The 21,763-nt window shown below is 39.4% G+C and overlaps 1 protein-coding gene across 2 annotated transcripts; it reads left to right on the top strand.

Annotated features, from left to right (window-relative positions):
- Window positions 1-504: 504 nt before the first annotated feature.
- Window positions 505-5,461, top strand: LOC106068183 (uncharacterized). 2 transcript variants are annotated; one of them, XM_056009166.1, is made up of 3 exons: window positions 531-712; window positions 1,623-1,684; window positions 4,987-5,461. In XM_056009166.1, exons 1-3 carry the CDS (start codon window positions 607-609, stop codon window positions 5,341-5,343), a joined length of 525 nt encoding a protein of 174 aa, XP_055865141.1. In that variant the 5' UTR covers window positions 531-606; the 3' UTR covers window positions 5,344-5,461. The 2 variants fall into 2 exon arrangements, 1 of the variants encoding a protein (XP_055865141.1); XR_001217849.2 differs by lacking the exon at window positions 1,623-1,684 and having other exon boundaries at window positions 505-712.
- Window positions 5,462-21,763: the final 16,302 nt, after the last annotated feature.

The following is a 21,763-nucleotide window of genomic DNA, read 5'->3' as shown; positions in this document are numbered from 1 at the left end:
ACTGTAAAATATTTGGCTGTTCCGTCAGACGGCTTTCCTCCTTCGTTTACGGTATAATTTCCCGATCAGATTTTCGAAAGCTTTGTTTCATAAAATTTACTCCTCACTCAAAATAATTAACAGAATTAATTATTACGAAGCTACAAATCAATAATACAAAGTTCAAAACTGTAAAATTGTGTTATTTTGACGAAACAAACCGACATCGATAAGTAAACAACTTAGTTCGTCTGGTGTATTGATATCCTCCCGCTACAACAAAGAAATAATTAATTCAAGTAAAAGTCGCAACTTTCTGAATTAATTCCAAGAAAATAACATTGAGAATATTATTATTAAATGAAATATTAAACTAAAAATTTAAAATAGTTGTTCTAATCACACACATACACAACTAACGATTTGATGATTATGCAGTGCTATTTTTGTTATGGCGGCTGATCAAAGTAAAACTGTCTCGCCTCTGACGTCACCACTGACGTCTCGACGTCTGCAGCGGGCTGTTTGTGTGTTGTGTGTCGCGCGATGAATAGACCAGTCTGTTCAACGAGAATTGCAGACCCGACTGGCAGCCTAAACACGCAATAGCTGACCTCGAGCCATGTCATGGTGGGGAAACAGAAGGGGGTGGGGAGCCCACAATCGTGTCAGACTAGAAAAACCACAATAAATAACATTGCGACTTTTAACAGCCTACCAGTGCGTATGAGAGGTAAAAGGTCATTTCAATGGCACGTCTGCTTCTTACATTTAGATCTAGCCTACATTTATTTCGGTGATGATCCTAGATTTTAACACGCACATCACAGCACTAGATCTACTAGATTTAGATTAAAGTCAAAGCATAACCGGCATTACGTTTGCATAGTGTAATCGTGCTAGATCTAGCACCCTGACTTTCTAAGATCTAGGTCTACATGTATATTAATTCACACGAAGTTTGTCAATATTCATTGAAGAAATAATAATCGAATATGCAAAATATTTATATAGTCTAGATCTACCCCTTTTAATATAAACCCAGACATCTAGATCTATAGAGAACGAGACGGAACAAAAGCACAAATAACTTGCATAAAGCTATTGCAAATAAATATGAAATCTACTTGTTAACAGATTTCAATAATCGAACATCGAACCTTTGATGAAAGCCAAATCCTAAACATTGCAGTCATGATAGCAGAATATGGCTTGGATTTTGTTTTCTCTTGTTCGAATATTTGTGAAAGTTTGGAGTTTTGCATCCGTCGCGCCTACAGTTCATAATAATTAATAAATACAACCTTTATAAATACTTTATTAAATTGTCTATTGGAAATTTCTTGCTATAGTATATGCCTATTTGCTTTCCCTATTAATCTAACCGACAATACATGTTTTTGTTTTATATAAATGAAGTTAGTTTTTAGAATGATCGTGTTCAGCTTGCACTAATTTTAATACAATGACATAAATGTGTACATTATTGTGAAATGCAGATTTTAATTATGGTTGCATTCTGATAGCTCCATGGTTTCTCACTTTGCAAGCATGCAATGTGAAATCTTGAAGAACAGTATTCTGTTTAAAATAGATCAAATTTTGTTTTTAAAATGTTGTATACATTTATTAACTGTCACCAGGGGCGGACTGGCTATATTGGCATTCGGGCAAATGCACGGTGGGCCGGTACCTAACTGGGCCGGTAGGATCATATTAATCATCTTTTTTTTTAATTACCTCTGTATTTTATAAAATAAGGGCCACATGGATGTTTCTAAGACACGCACTTAATTAAGTGTTTTATAGTATTCTCTTACAAAAGGGGCCCTCTGAGCGACCTATTTATATTCACTGTATTCATGTGTATAGTTATCGATATATTATCAATCTTAACATAATGATTTGGAGGACAGGTATACATAGAAACGGATGCCCATCATATAATATACAATTTATGGGCCGGATGATATAGAAATGCCCGGACCGAGTTTGACACCCAGTCCGCCCCTGTCACCAATGACATATATAAAGCCAAAAGAAATACCCTTGGTTCACGACTGGGACATAACATGTATACCTCGACATCAGGGCTTGAAAATCAAATGGTTGAGAACCACTGATCATTTTTTATGACGTTGCAAGTAAGCCTAGATATCTGTTCGCTTTTTTTTTTAAATTGTATTATCAATATCATCACTATATTTAAACTTAAGGCACTTATTTAGCGAAGTGTTTCAGTTAGAAGAGGGGAGAGGAAATGGGGTGGGCTCGATAGATTTCCAGACGTGGGGGCAGCGGCTAAAAATAATGACATCACACGAAACCGTTCTAGTCTGGAACCCTGAATAGTAGTTCACATTAGACTTTGGTGGAGGCGAGAGAGAGAAGGATGGGGGGGGGGGGTAGCAAGGAGACGTCTGAAAAGGTGGATCGATACTTAGGCTGACTACTGCATATTCGATCAAGGTTTGTTTCGTTCCTATTCAAGAACTGATACACAAGAATTTCTCTTTCTTTCCCAGTACAATGGAACGGGTTACTTGACACTGTCCTTACAAACAGTATTTATGACTTCTAGGACAAAGACGCCATGCATGTATTCGACAAAGTAACGTTCCTTTTTAATGTAATAGCCAATACAGTTTTTTTTTTTATTATATAAATGAAGATAGATTTTTAGAAGGATCGTGTTCAACTTGCATTAATACAATGGCATACATTTTGCATTATTGTGGAATGCATATATGGGTGCATTCTGATGGCCTCTATCTAGAAAGGCTTCTCCTTTGTGATGAGCACAAGCTCATTTCCTGTGAACTCTAAGAGGGCCCTGAAGTCCGATCTATGCTTTGAAAATAAAATAATCATGCATATGTGTACACTGCGGGGGGCCCAAAACGTCCTTTGTTTTACTTAGTCCCTCAGGGTACACCTATGCATGATTATTGTATTTTCCATACAGTCGTTCACCCCTGCAGCAGTAAATCTATGTATTTGTGTTTTTCGCTTTGAAAAGCCGATAGACTCAGTACATTCTATTAGATTTTCTTTTTCTCTTCAGTCATTCGTCTTGTGCATTGAGATATCTGCTAAGTTAGGATTGGTAGAAATTGAGAGTTGAACAAATCCTAAAGGCTTTGGCTACCTAGTATTTAGTCAGGAGATCGTTTTCTGACAATCTTCATTGGTCACCTTTTATTTTTCTCAATTATTTACTGAAAAAAGAAAAAAGACTTCATCTAGCCATGATTAGCTACAGCCTACCGGTACATCTAGATCTCAGTAGGCCTACTTCGTGAAACAAAAAGACCAGAGGCGGCCTTAGCAGTGCGCGAGGCAGCGGGCGAGTGTCTTACGCGGGCCCGGGGGCAGTAAACGTAGACAATATATACCGTTCCACATCACGCTAACGGGCTCGTCTGCCTCTAATGCTGTAGGCGGTGTTGTTATAAAACATAGTACCTTACGTAGTTATTGGCAATACGGAATTTCAAAACTAAGAGCTTTCATGTTCATTGGTATAATATAGATGCCGCGAAAGACTTCCAAAATATTGAGAAGCAATTCCTCGTTTATGAAATCTGGTCTGGTTTCCAAAGCTGAAGGTGACAAGGGAATCTCCTAAAGCGGAGCCCATCTAGGCACCTCTTAAGGCCGCCTCTGGAAAAGGCATGTTATCATCGGGCGAAAAATCCCAGAAAATGCAAACACAATCACACATCGTTTGGTCATAGGAAAACTATCTGTGTGTGTGTGTGCTCGTGTTTAGGCTATAGTGTGCGTTGGAAAAGGGGTAAAGTCCTTTACCGTGACAAATTATATCTGCACGCTTGTCTTTTTTATCAGTCGGGGCCTGACCGCTGTAAGCCACGGTCCACAACATCGTCCAGCGAGGAGATAAGACACGTTATTTCGATAACAACCCTCCTCGCGGACACCAGGGTCAGTCCTGCTATTTATGCTGACGCAGCGCTGTCCTCTTTCGCCGTTATCGTACACCGCGGAGATACTCAGAGCGGGTGCTTGACCCCTCCATACCGCCCTCGACTCCCTATCTGTAAATGAAATGCGATTACGGGGGGCTTTTTGAGTCGAATGCCAGGCAGAAAGAGGTCACGATGGTCACAACCAGTTGCCGCGGGTACTAAAAGAGGTCAATAGGTCAGAGACACCACCTCCGCCACCTCCACTTTTCAGACACTAATCGCTTGGCGAGACTACTCGAGGCGTGGCCAGGGTGTCACAACACGCTGTTCTTCACGACTGACCCTAGGTTCAGGGTCAATGGCAGTCTGCGGTTTTTTAATTGGGATCCTGGTACGCGAGACTAGTGAAATGATTGCTAATTCGACAGTAATGCGACAGGGTTTCAAAGTAATCTTCTCAGAAAAGGTTTCGGCCGTTGGTCGTTTGCGTAGTCACATTAAGATATCCTAGTTAATTGGGTTCATGGACTAAAATCTAGTATCCGGCTTGAAAAAAAAAAAAAACTGCTGCAAAAGTGTCCCCATTCCTTAAATAGGATTTGTTTCGTTTAGTTAAATATTTTTCATTGTCTTGAAATAATTTCAAATTTTACTCAAGAAACTACGAAGTCAAAATTGTAATGAAAAAAAAAATAGTTGGTCGTCTAGAAACGACAAAGGCTTTTGACATTGCAGTATCTCTTAGGAAAAGCTGTACAAGTATTACATTTTAAATAAGACATTGTTGCATTGTACACTGTAAGAGAGCTTAGAATGGACCGCATCCACCAAAACGAACGGTCACGTGATAATATTGATAAAACAACGAAATAAAAACTTTCACGTGATAACCATTCTTGATTAAAATTAGATCGTAATTTGTATAGCAGAGATAGAGAATCACGTGGCTCAGTGTTGTTTGTTTACGATTGGTGAATGAGGTCCATTATACAAACAAGTTATCGCTTAGTTATTTAATTAAAAGGACATTTTAAAAAAAAATTTAATCTGGGTTCTATGATATTTTCTACATTTTCAGGTTGGTCAGTCCTCCTGGGGCCCAGGCAATGTTTCACAGCCGTTAGAGGAGACTATTAGGCCAAAAAGGAAGCAAAACAGAACCCAAGTTAAAGGTGTTAAAGGACGGACAAAATTGCACTGGTGGGGAGAGAAGAAAGCCCCAACAACCATGTCACTATCCACACATCGTTCCTCAAGGGGCCGATTTATGGTAGACATCCGCACGGCTAACGTGGTCCAGATAAGGAATATACAAGAGTTTCCTTGGTGTACTCTGCCTTCGCCTCTAACCCGAGAGCCATCGTTAATAGGATGTAACACATTACATCTGCTTGAGTACCTTCCACGCAGAACAGTTGTGCAGATAGGCCGATGAAAGGAAGCTTCCACGGGTCCAGGATTCTAAAAATCTTTGACTGAACTCTTTGGGACAATTACAAATAAATTGATCAAATAAATAAATAAATAAAATAATGGTTGGTTAATTCTATGAACATTTGTTAAAAAATCAAATTTTGCCGAGAACAGTGACTTCAATTAATAAGTTATTAGGCTCTTTTGTTTTCTACATTTTAACCTCCGACATAATGTTAGTAATAAGTAGGTATAGTGATAAAAATAATAATATAAAATCACGCTCTAGCAATATATATAAAATCAGATGCGCTCCTTGGTCATGGCCACATTTATATATGCTTGCGAATCTTGGACGCTAACTGCAAAGCTAGAGAGGAGGATCCTAGCAATGGAATTGAGATGCTACAGAAGGATCCTAAGTATCACATACAAAGAGATTAGAAACATGACCACAACGGCAATTAGGCCCCACGATGACCTGCTAACAACTGACAAAAAATAAATAAATAAAACGTTATGGCAATCTTACAAGGTCCCCAGGCTTGCAAAGACATTCCTTCAAGGAAAAGTATCACGAATTCAATGGGTTCTGCCCAGACTCTTAAAACAATTTCGTTGTTATTAGTATCGTGATCCCGGGTTCAAACCCCCTCTACCTGGTTTAGATTGGTTTTATCTCATCTCTGCCTGTAATCCCGTCTGGGGCATAGCCACCAACCAGCTTCCTCCAGGCGTCTCGGTTCTGGGCGAGTTTTCCAACTATCCCCACGTCTTGCCCATCTGCTTGGCATTTTGTTCCAAATAGAGGCTCCACGTATTCCTGGCCGTCCATCTTTCCTTGGGTGCTCCAGGTGAGGGCTTGCCTTGTGATGTTAACCAGCATCTCTGAAGGATATCTACTTCAATGGGCTGCTGATTTGTTCTAGCCAGCGGATCATACAAATCTTCATGATGAATTCCTGTATTTTTTTTGATGGTGGTGACGTTGGTCTCTGAACCATAAAGCAGTCTTGACTTAACAATTGTGACAGATTTTGGAGTTGGTGCTTATTTCCATGGATCCCCAGGTGTTCTTCAACTGGTGGAAGGCTGCTAGAGGTTTAACAATGCGGGTTCTGACATCTGCATCTGTACCTCCATGGTTGTAGAAAGTAGTAATGTTCTGAAAGAACGACAGCTATAAAATAAACAAACAAATAAGACACATGCAGCACATAATGGAAGATTATTTACCCAAAAATTGATTAAGGAAAGAAAGAGTACGTAATTTTCGTCACCCTCCCTCAACATTACCCGACGTCTTGGCGCCCCCCTCCCCCAATAATACCATCAATATATGTAGTCACAAAAAAAAAGTTTTTGTGAATGCATTGAACATCAGTGAGGCTAACGTTGAAAGAGAAGACTGGCCAGTGTTAGAGATGTATTGATTTTCCTCCATGCCAGATAGGCTTCGTTGTAATGTACGACCAGGGATTCTCAAAGGAGCAGTCATAGTGTGATCCGTGCTGACTGCATAGGATTTCTACCATAACTTAAACTTCAAGTCTAGGGTTTGTATTCCTAACCTCACGTATATCTAGATATCTTAAAGCTTTTAAACTTTTTTTTTGTTATAAGTTCGTTGTAAATAAATTTTAAGATTTTTTTTTTATTTAGACACTCATATAGTGAAAAATGAGTGTACTGATTTTTTTCTTTCTAACATGTATTTATAAACATGATTTTTTTGGTCGCTGTATTCCAAGAAATATCTATTTAAATCCCTCTTTCTTACTGTCGGTCTGTTCAGGTAAAATGTTTGTTCATGTTATTTCTCCTACACACAATCTCGAATCAAACTGACATTTTACACAAGAATCAATTACAAAAAAAACGTTAACCAATTAGTTTGGTAATTAATTATTTTGTTAATATCTTGAACAAGGAAAGAAATTGTACTTGACTGAGGTGGTGATATAAGTTGAATCAGTCCCCTGTTTACTTTTTGAAAAGTTTGAAATTAACAATAGATAATTATAAAACCTATGTTCATAAGTACTTCCATGGCACAGTGGTTAGTGTGTTGGCTTGAGGAGGTCTTAGTCCTCGAGTTCAAATACAGGTCGTTCAACTTTTTTTTTCTTCATAAATACATTTCAAAAGCGATCACGGTAACATTTACACATATATCCTCTTCTTTCTTCCCCTCCGTTTCCCAGATGGTCCAGACAAGTGAAAGGATCATTGCGTATTGAGAAAACTAAAAGCATGAACTTGCGCTAAGCAAAAACAACTGGCGTCAACCAGTAAAAAATATTTGTAATCGTACATATTTATTATTGTTGGTCTAGATTCTAGATCTATTACAAACTTAACGACATGACTGATCCAAACTAATTGATACAACTACACTTAATATAAGATTTGTTTTTTTTTAATGTTTTTGTTGTTTTCCTCGTGAGTCTTGTCTGGTTGCTTTAGTTTGTTTTGAGTATTAATAAATCTACAGTCTTCTTCATGTTGCTCTAAAAACGAATATTAAAATGTTGGTGCAATGTTAAACGTAGGGTTGAGAAGCCTTGCCATATACTCCGGATGACAACTTCCTTGTTGACTTCCAGTTGTTTCAATACTAGGATTGTTTTGTATGCTAATATATATATATATATATATATATATATATATATATATATATATATATATATATATATATATATATATATATATACAGAGAGAGAGAGAGACGCTATCATTATATAATATTTATGCAGATTAAACTCACCAATACATTTTACAACTATCGTTTTCCGAAGTTCTTGTCACGCACTGACCTTCTATTTTTCAATATGCAAATAAAAGCTGGACATCTTTTGTATTAAAGATAGATTTTCTCTCTCTCTCTCCATGCCATTTTGTTTCGCCTCCTTGCAGCTTTAAAATTATATATCGATGTTTTCATCACTTCTATTTGTGTGTGTGTTCTTTCTCTCTGACTTTCTGTCACTGTATGGCCACCTCTTTAGGTCTCCGTCCGTTATTTCTCTGTCTCCCTGTCTCTCCTGTTTACTTTTAATCTCGTCTTTTCACCATGTGTCGCTTCCTTCTCATTTTCTCTCTCTCTCCCTCTCTCTCTCTCCATTTTGGTAGTATAGGAGTATAGGTATTTGTGCGGTTCTCCTGACACTTTCTCAAAACCCTGAAAGACGCGGGGAATACTTACAGTTAAGCACACTTCCGCCAATTTTGCGTAATAGTGCAGTCAGCTTTTCTGAAGCTTCTGTGACTTAAGTCATTCAAATTTCATTGGCTCTGAAATGTTTTTTTTTGTTTGTTTGTTCTGTCTTTCAATTTCCCCGCGTTTGTAGAAAAGGCACACAACTCTTGTCGTGTATGCTATACATGTAACCATATGTAACTACTTTAAATTTTAATAAAAAATTAATCGCGAAATCGATTTTCTTGATACACTACAGAAGAGTCAGAATATAGGTCTATATTTAGAGTATCGACAGATTGATATTTTTAACATTATGTATAGTAACCCTGGTCAAAACTGATAGTCTACTTTTACTAAACATTTAAAAGGGGAAAAAAAAAAGGTTATTGTTAGTGTAGACAACATGAACAATTGTCTCATAAACAATTAAATAAAGTATTTGTAGAATATATGGGATGCTTCACCTTCACCCATCTCTGAGTCTGTTGAAACGTTGGGACACCACACATAATCTTTGATCGTTTTTCTCCACCCCTCTCTGATTTTGCATTGAATAGAATAGTTTTCAATGACAAGTCATTCCATTCTTTGATGTTGTCCTTCTGCCTCTTCCTCTTTTCCTTGCACTGATCCCTAAAGGATGGTCTGTAATATCGCCATAAAGTTTTAGCTTAACGTTTTGACAGTGGTCAGCAAGTCATCGTAGGGCCTAATTGTCATTGTGATCCTGTTTCGAATCTCCTTATTTGTGATGCGGTCTTTGGCGGTGGTATCTCGAATCTTTCTATAGCCTCTCAATTCCATTGCTAGGATCCTCCTCTCTAGTTCTGCTTACCTTTTAAAATCCAAACATCGTGCACATTAGCAAATAAAACAAGGTTACAAAAGACAGTTTGTGTGGAAACACAAACTCAAAATCGGCCCCCGAAGTAAAATGTTTTACATAATTCGGATAATCCTTCAGAGTTGAAGATAGTTTACTTCCTAGTCCAAACCTCCCGCAGGACGACGGGGGATGGGAGCAGGCAGGGTTTGAACCTTCGATCGTCGATAAATCCAAATGACAGTCCAGCGCGCAAACCGCACGACCAGTGGTCCACCCAGGTAGGCTTTAATATTTTCAGAAAGAAAATCCGAATGAAATTATATCAAAGACAAATGAGAGATAAGAATGGAGAAAGAAGGTTAACAGATCTTGTGTAGTGCCCCAACCGTCCCGCAGATCAAAGGATACGTGAAAGTGAATGTAAAGTTAGATGTGAACCTGACATAACTAGTTTGTGGTCTATAGGGCAGATGATGTTAAGTTCATCTGTTTTTGTGGCCTACGGTTAACGAGGGTGTCATGTAGCCAGCACAACGACCAACCGCCTTTGCTTTTCCCCAACTAATGTCAGGTACCCATTAGAGCTAGGTAGACTCAGAAGTTGAAAATCCCAGTCTTCACCAGGATTCGAACCCGGGACACTCGGTTCGAACTAAATAAGTTAATTGTTTTGAAAAGGCTCAATCTCATATTCGAATCCTCGAAAAAAAAAAAAAAAAAAAAAAAAAAAAAAAATTTCGCTTTATAGAAAAAATGATTACGAAAATGTTTATAAGATTACTATTCGTCTTAAATTAGGTGTAACATATAATGCATACTAATTAGCTTTTTCTTATAAAAAACTGCTTGCATAATTAGTTTTAAAAATTAGAATTTTCGCTTTCAGGAAAAAAAAAGTAGCCGTTGCATCAGAACTTTGAATGGTCTAAAATATTGTGAAGTCGGATTTTCAATATCTCTTCTAGTTTACTAGATCTAAACGGGACGGACGGACAGACATTTCGCACAAAACTAATAGCGTCTTTTCCCCTTTCGGGGGCCGGCGGCCGCTAATAAATAATTAAAATTCACAAGTTCCTTGTTTGACATGTGGACAATGACACCGTCCTCTACCATTTTCTATGTATCTAGCTCATGACTTCATTACATGGGAAAGCAAGCTATCCATTTGACACTCGAATGTAAAAAAAAAAAAAAAAAAGCAGCACTTTATACGATCTGGGCAATTAACGCAAACTACGCAACAATCCATTTGCATTTTTTTTTACAAGCTTCGATGTGGTGTATTTGTTTCTTCCCCTTGGCGCCAGGGTGACATACGATGGCACTGGTCGTGTTTCTATTTCGTAGATGAAATCTCCCTTGTCGTATCGTACTGCTCAGATGATTAGTTGTTTTTTTTTAGTCCGACTATTAAACATAATATTAGAAGACGTAGTCCACGACAGAAAAGGACTCAGTGTTTCTTTGACTAGTTGCAACAGGATGATTAGTTTCAACACGTTGGCTTACAACTCCAACGTTTAAATGAGCAATGACGCACATAGGTTTTGGCACGTTTCTAAGTTGTTGTTTTTTTTTAAAAGCTAAGTTGAAATGGAATTAGATCTAGATCTTATTTTTAACATCTATTTTAAACAAACAATAAATAGAATTATTCATAGAACTAGAACGGATTATTTTGATTATAAGTGCTCAGATATTCTAGTTTCTCCATACGTAATCATGTTTACGCAACCTGGTCGTGCGGTTTGCGCGCTGGACTGTCGAGGTTTCAAACCCTGCCCGCTCCCATCCCCCGTCGTCCTGCGGGGAGATTTGGACTAGGAAGTAAACTATCTTCAACTCTGAAGGAACATTCGAAACATGTAAAACATTTTTACATTTTACAATCATCTCTACACGATCATACCTACACTAACATCTCTACCGAATCATCATTACACGATCATTCCTACACTAATATCTCTACCGAATCATCATTACACTATATCTTCTCTCCAGAATCATCTCAACACTATCATTCCTACACTAACATCTCTCCTGAATCATCTCTCCAAAATCATCCATACGCATCATCTCTACACTGACTACACTATCATCTAATCACCCACCCATCATCTCTACACTGACTACACTATCATCTAATCATCTCTACACTGACTACACTATCATCAAATCATCTCTACACTGACTACACTATCATCTAATCATCCACCCATCATCTCTATACTGACTACACTATCATCTAATCATCCACCCATCATCTCTACACTGACTACACTATCATCTAATCATCCACCCATCATCTCCACACTGACTACACTATCACCTAATCATCCACCCATCATCTCCACACTGACTACACTATCACCTAATCATCCACCCATCATCTCCACACTGACTACACTATCACCTAATCATCCACCCATCATCTCTACACTGACTACACTATCACCTAATCATCCACCCATCATCTCTACACTGACTACACTATCATCTAATCATCCACCCATCATCTCCACACTGACTACACTATCACCTAATCATCCATCCATCATCTCCACACTGACTACACTATCACCTAATCATCCACCCATCATCTCCAGACTGACTACACTATCACCTAATCATCCACCCATCATCTCCACACTGACTACACTATCACCTAATCATCCACCCATCATCTCCAGACTGACTACACTATCACCTAATCATCCACCCATCATCTCCACACTGACTACACTATCACCTAATCATCCACCCATCATCTCCACACTGACTACACTATCATCTAATCATCCACCCATCATCTCTACACTGACTACACTATCATCTAATCATCCACCCATCATCTCCACACTGACTACACTATCACCTAATCATCCACCCATCATCTCCAGACTGACTACACTATCACCTAATCATCCACCCATCATCTCCACACTGACTACACTATCACCTAATCATCCACCCATCATCTCTACACTGACTACACTATCACCTAATCATCCACCCATCATCTCCACACTGACTACACTATCACCTAATCATCCACCCATCATCTCTACACTGACTACACTATCCCCTAATCATCCACCCATCATCTCCACACTGACTACACTATCACCTAATCATCCACCCATCAATCTCCACACTGACTACACTATCACCTAATCATCCACCCATCATCTCCACACTGACTACACTATCACCTAATCATCCACCCATCATCTCCACACTGACTACACTATCACCTAATCATCCACCCATCATCTCCACACTGACTACACTATCACCTAATCATCAACCCATCATCTCTACACTGACTACACTATCATCTAATCATCCACCCATCATCTCTATACTGACTACACTATCATCTAATCATCCACCCATCATCTCCACACTGACTACACTATCATCTAATCATCCACCCATCATCTCCACACTGACTACACTATCACCTAATCATCCACCCATCATCTCCACACTGACTACACTATCACCTAATCATCCACCCATCATCTCCACACTGACTACACTATCACCTAATCATCCACCCATCATCTCTACACTGACTACACTATCACCTAATCATCCACCCATCATCTCTACACTGACTACACTATCATCTAATCATCCACCCATCATCTCCACACTGACTACACTATCACCTAATCATCCATCCATCATCTCCACACTGACTACACTATCACCTAATCATCCACCCATCATCTCCAGACTGACTACACTATCACCTAATCATCCACCCATCATCTCCACACTGACTACACTATCACCTAATCATCCACCCATCATCTACACACTGACTACACTATCACCTAATCATCCACCCATCATCTCCACACTGACTACACTATCACCTAATCATCCACCCATCATCTCCACACTGACTACACTATCATCTAATCATCCACCCATCATCTCCACACTGACTACACTATCATCTAATCATCCACCCATCATCTCCACACTGACTACACTATCACCTAATCATCCACCCATCATCTCCAGACTGACTACACTATCACCTAATCATCCACCGTCATCTCCACACTGACTACACTATCACCTAATCATCCACCCATCATCTCTACACTGACTACACTATCACCTAATCATCCACCCATCATCTCCACACTGACTACACTATCACCTAATCATCCACCCATCATCTCTACACTGACTACACTATCCCCTAATCATCCACCCATCATCTCCACACTGACTACACTATCACCTAATCATCCACCCATCATCTCCACACTGACTACACTATCACCTAATCATCCACCCATCATCTCCACACTGACTACACTATCACCTAATCATCAACCCATCATCTCTACACTGACTACACTATCATCTAATCATCCACCCATCATCTCTATACTGACTACACTATCATCTAATCATCCACCCATCATCTCCACACTGACTACACTATCATCTAATCATCCACCCATCATCTCCACACTGACTACACTATCACCTAATCATCCACCCATCATCTCCACACTGACTACACTATCACCTAATCATCCACCCATCATCTCCACACTGACTACACTATCACCTAATCATCCACCCATCATCTCTACACTGACTACACTATCATCTAATCATCCACCCATCATCTCTATACTGACTACACTATCATCTAATCATCCACCCATCATCTCCACACTGACTTCACTATCATCTAATCATCCACCCATCATCTCCACACTGACTACACTATCATCTAATCATCCACCCATCATCTCCACACTGACTACACTATCACCTAATCATCCACCCATCATCTCTACACTGACTACTAGTGACTACACTATCACCTAATCATCCACCCATCATCTCTACACTGACTACACTATCACCTAATCATCCACCCATCATCTCCACACTGACTACACTATCACCTAATCATCCACCCATCATCTCCTAGCTATCATCTCTGCACTAGATCTATCTCGGTCTTATGATGCCATCGTCTCAATGCTCCTGCCATTCTTGACCTCCATGTCTATAATTGACCAAGATCTTCAAATGAATGTTGTAACAAGAGACGAACCCCATTTCGAGCACAAGAAGAAAAATCTACATAAGTGGCGCCTCGTCGGTTAACGACAGGAAAGACGCTCGAGGTTCTCGAATTGTTTAAACGAATGGCGCCTCTGAGTCCACCCAGCTCCAATGGGTACCTGATATTAGTTGGGTAAAAGTAAAGGCGGTTGGTCGTTGTGCTGGCTACATGACAACAAAAACAGATGAACTTTACATCATCTGCCCTATAGACCACAAGGTCTGAAAGGTCTGAACTAGATAGGCCTGGTTCACATCTAACTTTGCATTCACTTGCACCTATCATTTGATCTGCTGTACCGTTGGGGCACTACACAAGATCTGTCAACCTTCTCCATTCTTATCTCTCATTTGTCTTTAATATAATTTCATTTGGATGTTCTTTCTGAAAATATTGAAGCCTGCCTGGGTGGACCACTTCGGGGGCCGATTTTGAGTTTGTGTTTCCACACAAACTGTCTTTGTAATCTTGTTAACAATGATATCTTTTTTTGCGAACTTATAAAGAAGTTTCAGTCTATTCTACGTCAATGAGGTAGAAGTACTTTGCTATTTTAAAATGTATTTTGATACCCACAGAGCCAATGAAAATATATAGATCTAAATAGAGAACACAATAGAAATAAAAACTAAACGGCAAATCCATAAATAGCAAGCTTTTTTGTGATGTATCTGGTTACTAAACATGGAAGTATTGTTCAAGTATTTTCACAAATCATACGATTATTTTTTATGCACTTTCTTCATCACTGTGGAATCAAATGTCTAAACCCTTTCATTTGTATCACAAAGTAATTTTGGATTATTTAGCTAGCATAAGTGGTCTTTCAAGAAAAGGACAGTCGTCGCGATGGTCCCGTGTTTGAACCCTCCTCGCCACCAGGCCGTCCTGCAGAGAGATATGGGACAAGATGAAATTATCTTCATGTCTGAAGCAACGTCCGAAACGTTAACATCAAAAAGAAAAGATCAGAAAATACAAAGTTTTCATCAAGTTCTAAAAGCCTGTCTAAACAAAATTGTAGAACATTTGTATAATATCTTTCTTCTTACTAGTTTCAAGACAAATAAAACCAAAAAAAAAAAGGGTTTGAATCTTCATTTGCATTATACGAACTTCAAATATCGCAATTTGTGTAGGCTGAATAGCAAACGCTTGGCTACCTATCAATTGAGATGAGTTCGAATCCTGACTTGATTTAGCTTATGCTGAGCATCTGAAGGCAGAATGGACCCCCCCCACATACACACACCCAAAGAAATTGAACCATACAGCACTGAGCATGGTATGAAAGATGCCCTATATAAAAGCAATCCCGAGATTTTAAAAAAAAATATATCCTCCACCACGATTTTGTTTTTCTTCCCCTGAAAAAGGAGATAGTTAGTAAAAAAAGTAAAACGGAAAAACACACACACACACACAACACACACACTTACGCACACTCTATTTCAATTTTTTTGTTGTTAAATCAGTTCTTGCGCATGTGTTGGAGTCTGGTTGTCCTGTCCGGAATTCGGGCGACATAACTTTAGTTGCCAGAGAGCGTCTGGCAGCCAAGAATGAATAACGTGAGTAGAAAGAAAAGAGAAGAGGGGGAGAGGAAGACATGATTTTGTTGTTTTACACCGACGTTTGTACTTTCTGTTGTCTAAAGTAGATCTAGTCCCGAGGTCCGAATCTTGTTGCATGCATTACTTCTTGATCACAAGACTCCTGGATTCGATGTCAGGTTAACACAGTAAACCTTTTAAGTTTGAAATCCATGACAGAGGAGGAGGAGGAGAAGTTCTGGTTTGACGTGGGTGGTTGTGACCTAGCGCGTCTAAAATTAGGGGCGTCATTAGTTTGTATTCAAATCGGTCAAGAAAATTCTAGAAATGAAAGTAGTATCGTTTCGTTATGTTAAGGATTATTGCTGTACATTTGAGTAATTTTATATTCTATAGGTATTACCTTCGAGTCCAGCGTAGTTCGCCACATCGAATGCAGAAATCGGCAGTTGGACGCGAGGATGCAAGTCATATTTTCGTCATCTGAGCCTTCCTTCGGCAAGGGTCCTGAAAGGAGTCTCAAATGCGTGTCCCACCACCAACTTATTGAGTGCTCATCAGATATCACAAGTAGACTAAAAACCTACGTTTTCCTTTTAAAGCCCATTTTGTGGACCTATTAAGGGTTGTGAAGGATGGCTCCGTCTTGCTGGAACCATCAGCACTGCAATTCAGTGCTGCATGAAAGATTTTGAATGCACATCCGTTAATCTAGGTCAGAAAATTTGGTGCATCACGTTTCAAGCGCTAACCCATGGGCGTAGCCAGGGAGAAGGGGTTGGGGTTCAACACCCCTTCCCCGAAATGAAATCCCCTCCCCACAGGGGGGATAGGAATTTAGTGACTGATTTTTTGCTTTGTTTCTGTTTATTTTAGGTGAGATTTTAATTCTAAACCGTCACTTGCACCAGCGCAACCAAAGGGGTTTTAGAATTTAAACCACCTACCAGGGGTTGTGCAGTCTTCTATACAACAAAACCAAAAAAAAAAAAAAAGAAAGAAAAAAAGAATGCAAACAATGATCCCCTAATTCTAAGAGCATAGCTAATGAAGATTTTGGTTTTAAAACCCCCTCCGAAATTTACAATAAAACCTTCTCTTCAATATAAGACTATCCATACATCAGTTACCAGATTCTATGAGCGTAGTCAAGAGGGGTTTTGCTTTTCACCCCCCCCCCCCTTTTCACGGGGTTTAGAGATAAAAATATACCGTTTCAATATAAAAAGCAAATTACACACTCAAAATTCTATGGGCGTAGCCAAAGGGTTTTTTGAGTTTAAACCCCCCTTCAGCGGAGTTTGAAGCTAAAAAATACTTATTATAAAAAAGCAAATTACACACTCAAAAATCTATGAGCGTAGCCAATGGGTTTTGAGTTCCCCCTTCAGCTGGGTTTGAAGCTAAAAAATACCTTTTCATTTAAAAAAAAAAGCATATTACACACTCAGAAATCTATGAGCGTAGCCATAGTGGGTTTTGAGTTTAACCCCCCCCCCCTCAGCGGGGTTTGAAGCTAAAATAAAAAATACCTCTTCAATATAAAAGAAAAGCAAATTACACACTCAAAAATCTATGAGCGTAGCCAAGAGGGGTTTTGAGTTTAAACCCCACTCCTCCAGAGTTTTTATTTTAAAGTTTAAAACCCCTGCTGATGGCTTTGAGTTAAAATACCCCCATACAAAGAGTTTTGAGGTTGCAAAACCTCTCTCTTCAATTTTATTCTAAAGATGAGCGTAGCTAAAGGGGTTTTGAATTAAAAAAAAAATAATTAAAAAATTCCAACAACCCCCCCCCCGAAAAAAATCCTGGCTACTCCCATGGTCTGTTCAATATGATTAGGCGGCCTCGTGAAGGTGCATAGTTTGTAGATGCCTATAGCATGGGCTGGACAAAATAGATTAACACCATTTTTTGTTGATGCTTTTTTTTTGTTGTTGTTAAAATGACACTAGAACTTTTTCGTCGGGTAGAATAGCTACAAAAACTAGTCACTGGTTTACTGGGGGGGGGGGGGGCAGTGGCTGAGTGGTAAAGCGCTTGGCTTCCAAACCTAGAGTACTGGGTTCGAATCTCGGTGAAGAGTGGGATTAGTATTTCGTGATTTCCGGGGCGCCCCTGAGTCCACCTATTTCTAATTGGTACCTGACTTAAGTAGGGGAAAGTAAAGGCGGTTGGTTGTTATGCTGACCGTTGGCCAAAGAAAAAGATGACCTCAACATCATCTGCCCTATATCCACATGGTCTGAAAGGGAACTTGTTTGAGAAACCAAACACAAGAGGCTGTGCTTTTATATTTTGCGATGCGATTCCAGAAAACTAACTAAATAAAATAAAATACGGTAGACGGTCGGTAGAGTACCATAAAGCAGAATACATCTAACCCATCAACTGCGTTAGATGAAGTATTGTGAAATGTGGTTTATTAACTCACTTCATCTCTCGTTAAGATGAAAGAAAAAGGTCATGAGAGCTAATAACAATCTCTCGTCTTTGATCCACTTAAATGTCAATGCTCGATTACTACTGCCTCATTATGTGGGTTCATTATATACGAGTGTGTGCGGTGTTGTTGGTGCAAGGCATGGAGGGAGACAGAACCAGCTCTTAAAATAGAGCTAAGGACTTCAAGGCTTTGCGCGAATGGCTGGGCCTTTGGAAGCAGACATAGAGGCCTAGAAAAATAGGATTCGTACTCACGTACTGTACTTATAGACGTACACATTTTTCGGTTAGCGTTGTCAACTGCTTTGGAAACCTTAGAGGCATGGGCGTAGCTAGGAAATTTCCATCATTTGGGTGCCGGGGGCTTGACCTCTTTGGGGGCCCCTGTATTTTGCGTAATATTTAATGAAAAAAAAACACTCATTTGTGTGCCCATCTCAAGTGGGGGCCCGGGGGATTTTCAAATTCATCCCTCCTACCCCACCCTAGCTACGCCACTGCTTGGAGGTCGTCTTTGCTCTTCACCCTTCATTAGGATAGGCCTGTATAATAACTGTCCTTGTCTGTCTGTGGCATTGTGAGATTATCTTTTCCCTTTGCAACTTCTCATGTGACTATAGAGGCCAATCCTTGATACAAATTGACGATCACATGTTTTGTTCAGTTTGTATTCACAACACGGTGAAGCGTTTTCAGCTTTTACCCTACTTCTGTTATGTACACCATCTGTTATCCTGGACCCAGGGCCGGTCATAACAATTGCGGGGCCCTATGCGAAACGGATTGCGCGTGGCCCAGTCTCGGTAGGGATAAGAACAATAAGTGAAAATTAAGATTTTTGTATTAGAAATTAAATTCGTATTTGCATTTGATTCATTCCTTACTAAGTACACAATCACGATCAAATTAATTTTACTTTACGAGCCCTGCGTGTAGTGAATTCGTACATAGAGCACGCTCAATAGCAAGAATCGCCAAATTGTTCAATCTATATTCGTGAATTATTGACCTCAAGTAATTCTTGATTAGTTTGAGCCGCGAGAAGCTTCTTTCACCAGATGCCACATTTACGGTTATTTTAAAAAATATTCTGAGAGCAACAAAGTAATTTGGTAAAGCAGCTCCTGATAAGTTGTAATCGTTTAATTTATTAATTTACACCCAGAACTAGCACAGGGGCCTTTGAAAGTGCGGGGCCCGCTGCGGTCGCATAGGTTGTAGTGCCCTAAAGCCGGTCCTGCCTGGACCCTTTTTTAATGCTTGACCCCCATGTGGATCTGTCCTGTGCTTTTTTCTCCTAACTTTTGGTGTCGATTTTGAAGAACTTTAAGTCGATCAAATTAATTTTACTTTACGAGCCCTGCGTGTAGTGAATTCGTACATAGAGCACGCTCAATAGCAAGAATCGCCAAATTGTTCAATCTATATTCGTGAATTATTGACCTCAAGTAATTCTTGATTAGTTTGAGCCGCGAGAAGCTTCTTTCACCAGATGCCACATTTACGGTTATTTTAAAAAATATTCTGAGAGCAACAAAGTAATTTGGTAAAGCAGCTCCTGATAAGTTGTAATCGTTTAATTTATTAATTTACACCCAGAACTAGCACAAGGGCCTTTGAAAGTGCGGGGCCCGCTGCGGTCGCATAGGTTGTAGTGCCCTAAAGCCGGTCCTGCCTGGACCCTTTTTTAATGCTTGACCCCCATGTGGATCTGTCCTGTACTTTTTTCTCCTAACTTTTGGTGTCGATTTTGAAGAACTTTAAGTCGATCAAATTAATTTTACTTTACGAGCCCTGCGTGTAGTGAATTCGTACATAGAGCACGCTCAATAGCAAGAATCGCCAAATTGTTCAATCTATATTCGTGAATTATTGACCTCAAGTAATTCTTGATTAGTTTGAGCCGCGAGAAGCTTCTTTCACCAGATGCCACATTTACGGTTATTTTAAAAAATATTCTGAGAGCAACAAAGTAATTTGGTAAAGCAGCTCCTGATAAGTTGTAATCGTTTAATTTATTAATTTACACCCAGAACTAGCACAAGGGCCTTTGAAAGTGCGGGGCCCGCTGCGGTCGCATAGGTTGTAGTGCCCTAAAGCCGGTCCTGCCTGGACCCTTTTTTAATGCTTGACCCCCATGTGGATCTGTCCTGTACTTTTTTCTCCTAACTTTTGGTGTCGATTTTGAAGAACTTTAAGTCGAGCTTGCATACATCAGTGTGGCTTAGAAGTGGACAACCTGTAGCTCACTTCTGCCTTCTATTAGATCACTAATATCTTCTGGGAATCGACCATGGGCGTCTACTGTCCTTGTTATAAACTAACCAGAAGATAAGATCTTGAAATAACTATTCTATTAATGAATCGGTCTTTACTATTAGTGTAATACCTCGATTTTTCCTGAACATTAATTTATTAAACTCTTTAAGGAATGCGGAAATACCCGAAGACGTCTAGCCCATTCAAGATAATATTTTCTCGTTCTCTAGCCAAATTTAAATTTATTCCTTTTATAACTTTCAAAATTATAACGGTCAAACTAGAGTTTTCCCAGTGTGGCCAACGAGCTAGTAATTCTTTTTACAGCGATATACATAAACTGTTGAATTTCTAGGAAAATCTTTTTGGTCTTTTTCAAGATCCGTGTCCAGGTTCCACCCAGCAACCCCTAAGTTTCCACGTAGTTACGAGTTGATTAGAGGTATTGTAATAAAGTGGTAATTTCAAAATAATTTAGTAACCTCTTGTTATTTAGTCATCACTGAAGAGCTGTATTCAACTAAATAGTGTATTTTTTCAGAGTGAGTGTTTGCAAATGAGCAAGAGAGCTTGTGTATATGGCAATCCAGGTCAGCGTGTGATTACCAATGGGCGAATGTGTCAGACTAACAAAGACATGGGTGAGTCTTGTTGTGTGTTTCTGTGTAATTTTTTTTTATTTCTCTTTATGTGATATAGAGAGATAGATCTAGATTCTATTTTGCCATTAACTCTTCGCTTACGCCTTACGAGAATGTATCTAGGAGTATGGAAAAAAAAAGGGGGGGGGGGCAGGATAGAGAGAGGGGTCCAAAGAAGATAGGTGTGCACGTGTCTGTCTGTCTGCCAAGATTCCTGCGTCACCTGCATAATTAACTTCAGTATAAGTGTTGAGAGTGGGGATGCCTTGGAGAGATTACCCCCCCCCCCCCACCTTCTACCCAGCTTATTTAGATTTTAGAGCATTCCCTTTGGAAAGTCTGAGCAAGTGTATTTATAGATTTGTTACAAATTGAACATTAATTCATATGTTACTCTTGAGCAGTT

This window comes from Biomphalaria glabrata, chromosome 13, assembly GCF_947242115.1.
Source record: "Biomphalaria glabrata chromosome 13, xgBioGlab47.1, whole genome shotgun sequence".
NCBI lineage: Eukaryota > Metazoa > Mollusca > Gastropoda > Planorbidae > Biomphalaria > Biomphalaria glabrata.
The sequence above is the reverse complement of the archived record's forward strand: the minus strand, read 5'-3'. Positions and strand labels throughout refer to the sequence as shown.